Source organism: Nicotiana tabacum, chromosome 6 (genome assembly GCF_000715075.1).
Source record: "Nicotiana tabacum cultivar K326 chromosome 6, ASM71507v2, whole genome shotgun sequence".
Taxonomy (NCBI): Eukaryota; Viridiplantae; Streptophyta; class Magnoliopsida; order Solanales; family Solanaceae; genus Nicotiana; species Nicotiana tabacum.
The window spans coordinates 82,901,058-82,913,294 of record NC_134085.1 but is presented as its reverse complement, the minus strand read 5'-3'; the positions used below and the strand labels follow the sequence as shown (position 1 = coordinate 82,913,294).

The following is a 12,237-nucleotide window of genomic DNA, read 5'->3' as shown; positions in this document are numbered from 1 at the left end:
ACAGAGTCATGCCATTTGGACTCAGCAACGTCGGTGCTACTTACATAATATCCATGACAACCTTTTTTCATGGCGTGATCCATAAAGAGATCGAACTATATGTAGATGTTGTCATCATCAACTCTCGAAAGTGTTCAGAACATTTGGCCGACTTGAAGAAGTTTTTTGAACGCTTGCAGAGATATAGTTTAAAGTTGAACCCTACAAAATGTGCACTCGGAGTCCCTGTTGAAAATTTCTAGGTTTCACCGTAAGCAAGAAAGGGATAGAATTGGATCTTTCGAAGATCAAAGTCATTCAAGTCTTGCCACCACATAAAAGTAAGAAGGATGTGATGAGAATGTCAAGTCCCTCTACATCCCTTCAGATGGAAAGAAGATACTGCAAACTGATGTCAGCCATGAATATTGGAGTGCTATTTTATTTGAAGAAAAAGATGGCTAGAGGAAAATGGATAGGATCTGGCCATCTTTTTCATAGAATCCTTCATTGATTCTAGGGTTGTCTTCTAGGCATCTTTTCAAAGACCTTGTGTAGTAATGCCTGGAACTTGACGGTCCTTCTCCGATGTGTTCTTTCTCCTTTGGATTGAGAGATGTAATCCTCAACTTCAATCTGGAAATGTCGTGAGTGATCATTTCTCGGATAACTTCGTACGGGGTTTGATATTCTTTTGCTGCTTCCCGGACTCTTTCCCAGTGAGGATGAGTGTTGGTATAATTCCAGCTTGCCCAATCTTTCAAAGTTATCCGATAAAAGATCACTCACGATAAGTTTCCTTGGTATGATAAATTACATCAGCCAATTCATAGCCCAGTCCACGGTAATTTGTGAGCCTATCTTCAAGCTGCTGAAAAAGGATGCCGCTACAAAATGGATGAAGAGTGTTAGAACACTTTCAACAAGATTAAGGAGTATTTGCCGAATTTTCCAGTGTTGGTTCCTCCCAAGCCCGGAAGCCACTATTATTATACTTTTTGATTTCAGACAATTCATTTGGATACGTGTTGGGATGACAAGATGAGACCAGGAGGAAAGAGTAGGCTATCTATTGCTTAAGCAAGAAATTTAAATCATATGAAGCCAAGTACACTCTGATAGAGTGCACCTGTTGTGCTTTAACTTGGATAACCTAGAAGTTGGGGCATTACATGTCAGCATACACCACAGATCTAATATCCCGACTCGACCCGCTCAAGTATATCTTTCAGAAGCTGATGCCTATAGGAAAATTTACAAAATGGAAGATTCTTCTCAGTGAATTTGACATTGTGTACATAATGCAGACTGACCACCCTGCATAGAATCCAATGGATAAGGATTATGAGTCGGTCACACATACTTTCTAAATGAAGAAGTGTTGTTTGCCGGAGAAGACATTGTAGAGTCATACCCAGGATGGAGAATGTTCTTTGATGGAGTAGCAAACTTTAACGGAGTAGGAATTGGGGCAGTCCTAATTTCAAGATTAGGACAGCATTACCCGTCATCAGTAAAGATAAGGTTCCCCTACACCAAAAATATAGCCGAGTACGAAGCATGCATTCTCGAGATTAGGATGGTGGTTGACATGAACATCAAGGAGCTTCTAGTCATAGGAGATTCTGATATGTTGAAACATCAAGTTCAAGGAGAATGGACTACCAAGAATGTCAAAATCCTTCTGTACATGTACTATCCAAGGGATCTACGCAAGAAGTTCACAAAGATCGAGTTCAATCAGATTCCCAGGATTCAGAATGAGTTTGTCGACGCTCTCGCAACGTTGTCATCCATGATATCCAGATAAGAATTACATCGACCCTATTGAGATAGATATCTGGGATCATCATGCATACTGTTTTGATGTAGATGAAGAGCCAGATGGTAAGCTTTGGTACTACGACATCAAAAGGTTCCTTGAAACAAGAGAGTACCCAGAAAATGTCACCAAGGTTCAGAAGCAAGGATTCAGAAGGCTAGCAAATCACATTTTCCTTAACAGGGAAGTCATGTATAGGAGGACCCCAGACTTGGTTCTATTAAGATGCATAGATGTTGCTCAAGAAACCAAGCTGCTAGAAGAAATACATGCAGGGACATAGGGAACCCACATGAATGGCTTCACCTTAGCCAAGAAGATTGTTACACCCCATAGTTTCATTTGTGAGAGTACGCCGAAAGTCAATTGATGTAAGATCTAAAATGAGATCATCTTTGAAAGTCCATAAAGTAAGTTAATCGTGTTAAATTGGAGGTTAAAAATATTTAAGATCATGTCCTGCAAGTACCAAGAGGGTTGGAAGTCTTAGAAGCTAAACCAATTAAAGAAAATAAGTTTCGTCGAAAGTCGACAAGTTGGGAATATTATAACATGTACTTTTGGGGTGAGACTAGGGTGCTCAAAATGATAAGGAGGTTATGTTATGGTTTATTTTTTTTAATGATAGATGTATGTTATGTTTTGAATTCAAACGAGTTGTTGAACAAAAGTTGGCAAAGATCATCACAAGTTATATTCATAAATATGTTGAAAATTAGGTCAAATGTAGCTGAGCTTTTCTCCTAATATACTTAGAATTAGGGGATAATATACCTACCAAATTGAATATTTATGAGTATATTTTCTAACTCATTAAATTGTTCATCGATACGACATAGGATTAGAAAGATATTTGTAGTTTCGTGAGACTACGAAGACTGCATAGGTGACAAGTAGGTGTGTCACTAAAGCTTTTTGAGCAATACATTTCATGTGTTATATGAGGTCTTTTTGGGACATATTATATACCAAATTGAAGGTCTTGGAATTTAGTTTCTAACACTTTTAATCATTCATTCATACAAGATCCGAATAAAAAGATAAAAGCGCCTGAAAAAGAGCCAATAATAGGGTGTCAAGCCAGTACCGGAGTTTTCAAAAATGGATATATATAGGCCTTATGTCGTCTCTTTCTTCAATTTTCAACATACCACGACCGGAATAAGAACCCTAAACTTATCCTCAATCCCTCCACAAGGGTTTCCAAGAATATTAACATCTCGGGTATGAAATCAAGAAGCAATAACACTAGAACGATCCCTACGACGTAAGTATCGCTATATCGCCTCTCTTTTTCTTTGTAGTTTGAGTTTTGTAAGGTACTTCATAGTTAATAAAACGTATAATTTCGGTATTTAAGCTTTAAATATCAAGGAATGTTGATAAATTCATTTCCTAATAGTTAGAACTCACGGGAAGGTGATCGAAAGTCGTGAGTTTGAGTTATTCGACTTGTAGTGGACTGTTTTGTGGGTTGTTTTGTGTTATTTTTGGGCTGTCTATTTTGATTATGTTTTATAGAGTTTTGGAGGATTAAAGGTGTGGATAAACACCATATAATGATAGAATGGTGGGCTGATCATTCGTTGTTAGCTTTTTTGAGGTTGTTTGACACTACTTTTGTTGTTGTTTTATGTATGAAGTGATTAGGATGTGTGGGTTGTTTTGTGATATACTATGATGGAGATAAGGTTGGAAAATGATGCATACATGTTGTTATTGTTGTGTTATTGGTGTTGTTGGTAAATGGTATTGGAGGACGACCTTGTTACAGGGGAGATGTTGCCCAAATTTACGTAAACGAGCTACTACTTTAAGTTGCGAACATAGCCTTTACTCAGCACTGATTTTGAATCTCCTTATGCTGTGGTAGATTGAGTTGAGTTATTTGAAGAATTGCTTGGAAGGGATTAAGGACTCAACATAGTTTAATGTATGTTAAGACTAAACCTTTCCTTCATTTTAACATGATCCAGTAACTATATGTGTTTGATAACGAGACATAAAGAGAAGTTTATATTCCTGAATTTATGTACATTTTCCTAGTCTCATAAGTTACAGCATTCTCCTTTATCGGGACTTCATATTCAGTTAGTATTGGCTTCTTCTAAGAGAGCAGAGAGTATATATATATATATATATATATATATATATATATATACGATATTTTTATATTTTCCCCACCATCGAGCTATAATCGATGGGCAGGCCCCTATTGCGCAACCTCTGATTAGATGGTGAGTTATATACCGAGCCTACTATGGCCGAGCGCCTATGAGCGATCCCAGAATGGTTAAGATACAGAGCCTAGTATGGCTGATCACCTATGAGTGAGCCTAGTATGGTAGAGCAGTTACACATACCGAGCCTTATAAGGTCGGACAGTTATTTTACTTACTATATTGAGAGGGTTGAGTCAGTATCAGCAGGTAAGCATATGTCATATTATCTTTGACTCCCAATTACATTCTGTTATTATATTATCAGTTTAGTTTCAGCTTTCAATTATTCTATTGCCCTACATACTCGGTACATTATTTCGTACTAACATCCCTTTTGCGAGGAATGCTACATTTCATGCCTGCAGGTCCTTATTGACAGTTGGACAGACCCTCCCAGTAGACAGAGGCCAATATCAGCTTGGTTGTTAAGCTCTATTTCCTCGAAGTTACTAGGTCTAGACCTTGGAGTCCATTTTATATATACAGGTTTGATAGGTAGGTCGAGGCTATGTCCCGACCATGGTACAGTTCAGTTATCTCTAGAGGCTTGTAGACGAGTCCTGTATATTTTGTATATTAGTATATGTTCATGGCGGCTTCGTTGGCCTGCACAGTTATATATATCAGCTTTTGGGTATGTTTACCCCATAGATGAGAGAAGCGTTATTTTCAGACAATTCAGAATATGACCTCATCGGCCTAAGTTGAGGTTTACCCCTCTAGAGTTCACAGTTACAAAGTGGTATGATCGGGCCGCATATGGCACCGGGTGCTGGCCACGCGTCTTCAGGTTTGGGGTGTGACAAACTTAGTATTAGAGCAGTTCTATCCTAGGGAGTCTACAAGTCGTTTCTAGTAGAGCCTTGTTTATAGATGTGTTGTGCACCACATTATATAAATAGGAAGCTACAAGGCATTTAGGAGTATGTTACCCTTCTTTCAAATCCATATTGTGCTACAGAGCTGAGTCATAAGAGTTCGAGCCAATACTTGTGTTTGCTAATTATAGAGATTCGTGCAATTTGAAGAATTATAGCTAGCCCGAGGGCTATTACAACAGTAGGTTAGGGCACTAGTAGAGAGAGAAATCTTGACAATATGGCCCAGTTTGACACCCTATCATATCGTGCATACCGGGTGTGCGAATTTCGTACTTAATACCCTAAGATGGGAATATCTAATATACCCTGTGAATAGCAAGCCATGGGAGTATTAGAAGGTAAAAGTATAAGTTTCAGCAGATAATACAAGCAAGGTAGATAAGGGTATGAGGTACCCAGTTAATGAAGATTATCAGTTTTTAAAATTCAGGCAGAGAAATATAAGTATTTGAGTTACCGTCAGCAGTAACAGAAGTATGTACAATTGTCCACACCCATATTAGTTACGCCGTGTGGGAGCTAACAGTTATTGTTTAAGCGTAAGATAGGACATAAGGATCCAGCTGGGGTTAAAGTAACCCAAAATGGTGGATGGATTGTAATCATTAGTTAAAAATTTTGAAGGGTAGTGCAAACGTGGTAATAGATCCTTTTGTGAGACACCCAGGTGGTGCACTCTAGAATAGAATAGAACAGTCAGACATGAATACTAGAATGTCCACAAAAATTTTAGAAGACAGGCAGTGGAATCCTAGAAGGGATAAATATTTACCTTTGTATGGCTCTCGTCCCTAGTAAAGAGAGAATGCTAGGCGGCCTGAAGAGCCAGTAGATAGGGCAATGGGAGCTGAAAGCGAAAGAATATTTTGTTGAAGTTTTTAGAATACGACAATAAACAAAGATATTAGCAGGAGAATAAGAAGAAAGTAAATGAAGCATTACAAGTAAGATGTGATAAAAGGGTGGTAACGGTAAATCAAATGATATGATGACAAAGTCTATATTCAAGTGAAAGAAAAAACAAGAGGTGACAGGCCATGAGACAATAAAAGAGTATATTCCAAAAGTCATATTCGCATTTCGAGAAATGAGTTGGTGAGTCCAATGTGAATACCAGAACAAAAATTTACAACCCCCGAGTAAGAGAAATCAGCATGGGCTAGTGAACAAGATAAACTGAACATCAATTAGGGATCGAATGATGTAATAATAGTCGACATCAAGAGAATTTCAAATATCGCATTCCAGCAATAACAAAATGGACAACATAAGAATAACCTTTAAAAATCATCCAGGAAGACACTCCGCCAAATCAAAAACTTTGAGCAAAGTTAAGCTTAAAAGACTAAGTGCCACGACCCCAAACCAGGCCCGGTCGTGATGGCGTCTCTCGTGAAGACAAGGCCGACCGACACAATTCTCAAATCAACCATCTTTCAATAAAAGTTGTTTTTATACCATTTATAAACCAATAATCTCATAATGAACATCAAAAAGAAAAGTGCGGAATAATTACACAAGCCCGACATCGGGGTGTCACTAGTCATGAGCATCTACCAAGGTCTGAATATAACAATGGTCTAAAAATGTACTAAATACAATAATAAAAATGAGAGGAAAGAAGCAATGTTGTGAACACCATACAGCCACCTTGCTAACTCTGATGACTCTGTGTCTGAGCAATCAACACCCGCTACCGGGTTCCGAAATGCCTGAATCTGCACACGAGGTGCAGGGAGTAATGTGAGTACTCCAACCCAGTAAGTAATAAGAGTAAATAAAGACTGAGCTATAGGAAACAATGAATCCATATTTATGATAACTCAATAAGCACAACAGGCTTGCAAATCCGAAGACAAGTCAATCGTCTCATTTTAAAATCCAGCTTTTGGTAAAAATCATTTGAAAATGATTTCCAACCGTTCCAGTAATGGTTCGATACCATTTATAATAAAAGATATGAAATCCATAATAGGCCCCTCGGGCAAACCTAGTTCGTATACAGCCCCTCGGGCAAAAACAGAAATTCGTACCCATTTCATAACTTAAAAACTTCAGTTTGAATGAAAGATTATTTAAAATGTTTGTTCCACATTTTCAATAGAGGCTCGATCTAAAGATGAGTGAACGCAGTAATTAAATCCACATATTCGATAAAAACTCACTTTAAGGATGAGTGAAAAACAGTAAGTTCATAACCAGGCCCCTCAGGCAAAGCATCACTCATGTACCTGTATTTATATATAGCTCCTCGGGCAAGCCTCTCAATCACGCATGACTCAACTCTTACCAATCAGCATTCACACTCAGCACTCACACTCAATAGGTACCATATAGTAACCCTTGCGGCGTACAGCCCGCGGCGTGCAGCCCGATCCATATATATATATATATATATATATATATATATATATATATATATATATATATATATATATATATACATTCCTCACAATCAGGCGCTTGGCCTCTCTCATTCATTAACCTCACAATCAGACTCTCGGTCTTTCTCAGTCATTGACCTCACAATCACTCGGACCATCAGTAAAACAGGGAACTCAGTCCAAACAGTTTTCACATTTTTAAGAAATAAAGTGATAAAACCAGATTTAAACGATAAACAGGTAAAACATGATTGAGGATATGCTTTCAAAACAAATAGAATGATGAAAAATAGTGAAAGTGCCCCTAAGGGTCTCAGTAGGTCGGCACAAGGCCCCAAATATGGCAAACAACCCAAAATATAATATAAATCTCTAGAACATGGAATTTTATAAGATTTCAAATAAAATATGTGACTTAACAGTCGTACGGGACAGACCAAGTCACAATCCCCAACTGTGCACAACTCCACGCTCGTCATCTAGCATGTGCATCACCACAGAGTAACACTACGATGTGTAATTCGGGGTTTCAAACCCTTAGGACAATATTTACAATCATTACTTACTTCGATCCGGTCCAAACTCTAGCCTGCGATGCCTTTGCCCTCACGAATCGACCTCCGGATGCTCCAAATCTAGCCATAATCATTACATAGCTATTAAAATATGCTAAGGTAACAAAGCCCACACGAAAATATCCAATTTTGCATCAAGAATCACGAAATTGCACCTACCCAGCCCCCGGGACCACATCTCGAAATCTGACAAAATTAACATCAATGGAATCCTCATCCTTTCACGAGTCTATACATACCAAGAACATCACAATCGGACCTCAAATGGCCCCTCAAATCCACAATTTAACTCTCCAATTTCAAGCCCTAATTTCCCCAAATTTTGCTACTGATTTTCCATAGATTTCAAGTTCAAAATGTTAAAATTCATCATAGAAACAAGTTTAGGGTCCAAAAATCTTACCTCAACGAAATCCTCTTGAATTCCCTCTTCAATTAGCTCTCCCAAGCTTTCTCCCGAATGAAATATGGTGAAAACCCTCACAAAATCGCGAAGGGTGAAATATATACATTCTGACCCAAGCATTTTCGCACATGCGGTCAATGCACCGCATCTTCAGCTCCTGTTCTTCTCTTCCTTGACCTCTTTTGTGGTCATTTCCTCGCATCTGCGGCGTCGCACCTGCGGTCCCCAATCCGCAGGTGCGGAAATACCCGAACAGAAAAATCTACAGCTTCTCAAATTTCCCAAACTCTCTGACAACCATCCGAAATCACCCTGAGGCCCCCGAGACCTCAACCAAAAGCACAAATATATCCCATAACCTTATTCAAACTTGTCCCAGCCTTCGGAACGCTCAAAACAACATTGAAACACCAAAAACACATCAACTTCAAGCCTAGGATTCCAAAATCTTCCAAATTCCGTTTTTGATCAAAAATCCAACCAAACCACGTCCGCATGACCTGATATTTTGCACACACGTCACAAATGACACAACGGAGCTACTGAAACTTCCTGAATTCCATTCCGACCCCTATATCAAAATCTCACCTATCAACCGGAAAACGTCAAATTCTCAATTTCGCCAATTCAAGCCTAAACCTTCCACGGGCTTCCAAAATGCATTCCGATCACGCTTCTAAGTCCTAAATCACCTAACGGAGCTAACCAAATCATAAAAATTCTGATCCGAGATCATATACCAACAAGTCAAATCTTGGTCAAACTTTTCAAATTTCAAGCTTCAAACTGAGAACTGTTCTTCCAAATTCGTTCTGATTACCCTGAAAACCAAAATTAACGATTTACATAAGTCATAATCCATTACACATGGCAATTCATGCATGAGAACTGACAAGAAAGGTGTAAAAGCTCAAAACAACCGGTCGGGTCGTTACATCCTCCCCCACTTAAACATACGTTCATCCTCAAACGTGCCTAGAGTTGTTCCAAAAGCCAACCAATCGTTGAATAACCTTACCATGCATATACCCGGGGGTGATACCACGTCACCCTATCTCATATAGGTCCGATAACACAATAACTGAAATTTCACAATCCATCCTAGCCCATAAACATTAGAACCACATTTCCACCACTGAAATCATCCACAAGATCAAGATCTCATATCTATACCCTGACTAAGCTCGAACAAGCTGTAATAACTCGTACCCGCAACCTCGGTGCGATTACATAATATACCACATAACTCAAACGCTTGCAACGATAATTTCTAATCACAGCAGTTGCACACAACAACCGAATATCGATAGGAAACCTCTTATCAACTAAAGTCTCATTCCAACACTTTCATATACTGCCAACGATAATGAAACACGCAGTAAGCCATAACCGTTTCCTCAAATCAACCATTCATGAAGCCACTCCACATTTGGCAAAGACCATAGCAAATTTTTGCACCGAACCTCGATGTTGTCCTTCCAACATGCTGAAATCAAATCCGTTTGCAGTCATTAAAGATCCCGACAATCTCATCTAATCCATCACAACTACTCTGGTGACATTGACACATCAATACAGACTAAAGCCACGACTTGTGCCATCCGTGCACCAATAAGCCACAATCCGAACTTACTCAAATCATGAAAATGACTCAAATGAAAGTGTTGTACCGCAAGCTCACTAGTACCACCACAATGCAAGGCTGAGAACCCGACACACATTGTAGAAATAGAACACATGAATCTAACCCGCAGGATCATACTTCCACATAGCTTCGCTCCAATGCGCGACCTCACCAAACACTGGTCCACATGAGACACCTCACGTCACTATGCTCAAAATCGACAACCGTGCATAATATGATGTCTAAAGCCAAGGCAATCATCATAACCACCGCGAAGCAATTACATAGCACCACACAACTTGAAAAGGACATAACTGATACGCCATCCACCGAGCAATACCCAGTACTCTTCCTACTCGAACTCCACTGAGAAACCTTATTAACACCGTACCACATGTGCCTATAATCAACAAATCCTAAGGGCTCGCAACACGGAAAGGTAACTCATAGATTCCCCTGATTACTAATAGCTCAATAACAACCGAATCAACACATCCCTCACCAATGGCAACTCGAAGTCAACAAAGTCGTCTCGATGCAAAACACGCATCCATATAGGTCTACCAATGAACCACACATCAACTCTAGTCACACACAACAGATAAATATTCATCCAAAGATTCATAATGGCTGAATTATAGCACACACTATCATCTGCCTAACTTACCCACATCTTTGCCGTCCACGACCACGAGCTAACCTGTATATGAGAACTTCTAGTCTCCAAGTCCATAAAGCACATGAACTACCATATCTAATCTCAAATTCTGCCGCTTGCACATATATCACACCTCTAGTACTCAATCATCTCATGAGAGGTACTCAAAAATTCTTTTGTGCTACCAAGCAAACTCGAATATCAGCAGTCGATCTGACAAGAAGTGTTGCAATGCTACTGAAGTACCATCAACTTAATCACATTGCCTTTTTCTGAAACATATACCCTCGTCAAATTACCTCAATTAGCATTACCATTTCCTTAATCATCTGAAGATCATTTCCCAAATCATCTGAATCTGCCTGTGCTGCCTAAGAATTGTGACCTTCCTTTTAGAACTGATCTGTGACCTTACACATGCAAATCTAAGTCTTGCACAACACACCGCATATACTATACCATCCTAAGGTAAACATGAGAACTTCATATCCATTCCAAGCCACACGCAACTACGTACTCAACTAGCCAAGAACTTTTCTATTAGACCTCAGCTGGGAGAAAATCACTATACATCCCATGCTCTTCATGCCCGTGGAAAAATACACACCTCTAAACGTGGTAGAATCATCAAGAACTCCCCGAATTCCATTTGCACAACTCTAAATTGTCAGGACTGGGTCCTTATAACTCAACCGAGTTACGCAGGTCACTAAAACCCAAAAGAGCTACCGGGAAACAACTGTAGAAACTCATTACCTCGTAAGCATCCAAGAACTAATCATATCCTTACCATACCGATACGGGCCACTACCAAGCTATCCCATCTATTCGAGTTTCCTTCTGACTTACCTTCAACTTGATACTCTTTCTTGCTATAACATCACAATTTCGCAACCCAGACTTACCACACGAGACCCAAGCACAAAACCACACCGTCTAAGACTCATAAGCCGTTGAATACTCTCTTAAATATTCCCAAAAGCACCACCTTCATAATACTTTACTCTGAAGAGACTTCCTACGAATCTAAATCTGTTACCTTTACCTTCCTGATACTGATACATGGAATCCCATAATTAATATAGAAAATACCACAAGTCTTGACATCTTCCAATGAAAACTCAGTTCCTAGCCACACTTACAACTTGAAAATACCCAATTGTTACATTTAAAATCTTGAACACATTAGAACCATTCTCGAAAGTCATTCACTCTACTCAAACCCCAATTAGCCCGATCAAAATAACCGAACAATCTGTGACTCATTAGCACTTTAGACACTGTAGAATGCAACCTCATCCCAATACAACCAAAGCAACTTCCTGCTCTATGCACCCAGCATCCTTTACCAACAACAGCTCAAGACATCCCGTGATTCTCATACACCTATGAAGAATGGCATAACCTTTGTCAAACTTTTCCTTTACTCGAGCCATCCTCGGTCTTAATCTCCATAAGCCATAACTGATTCACCCGTACGCCTCAAACTGGAACCAACATAGCACATAACTATTCAATCAACCAATCAATAGTGGACTCCCCCACTTGGCTCGAAGTCGTAGACCAAAACACACACAATAACTCGTAACGCATATACTCTATTGCTGCCAATATACCAGAGTGAGATTCAAACTCAATCCTTCATAAGCTCGTGAAACACAGACCATCTGGTACTTTGAATCTTCT

General features: G+C 39.3%; 1 protein-coding gene across 1 annotated transcript; it reads left to right on the top strand.

Moving 5' to 3' along the window:
* Positions 1–1,405: 1,405 nt before the first annotated feature.
* On the top strand, positions 1,406–1,789 carry LOC142181910 (uncharacterized). Its single transcript, XM_075255580.1, has one exon. It carries the CDS (start codon positions 1,406–1,408, stop codon positions 1,787–1,789), a length of 384 nt encoding a protein of 127 aa, XP_075111681.1.
* The last annotated feature ends 10,448 nt before the right edge of the window (positions 1,790–12,237 follow it).

Bases quoted from the DNA above. Each gene is read 5' to 3' on its own strand.
- LOC142181910 (XM_075255580.1), top strand. From the start codon at position 1,406: ATGTTCTTTGATGGAGTAGCAAACTTTAACGGAGTAGGAATTGGGGCA.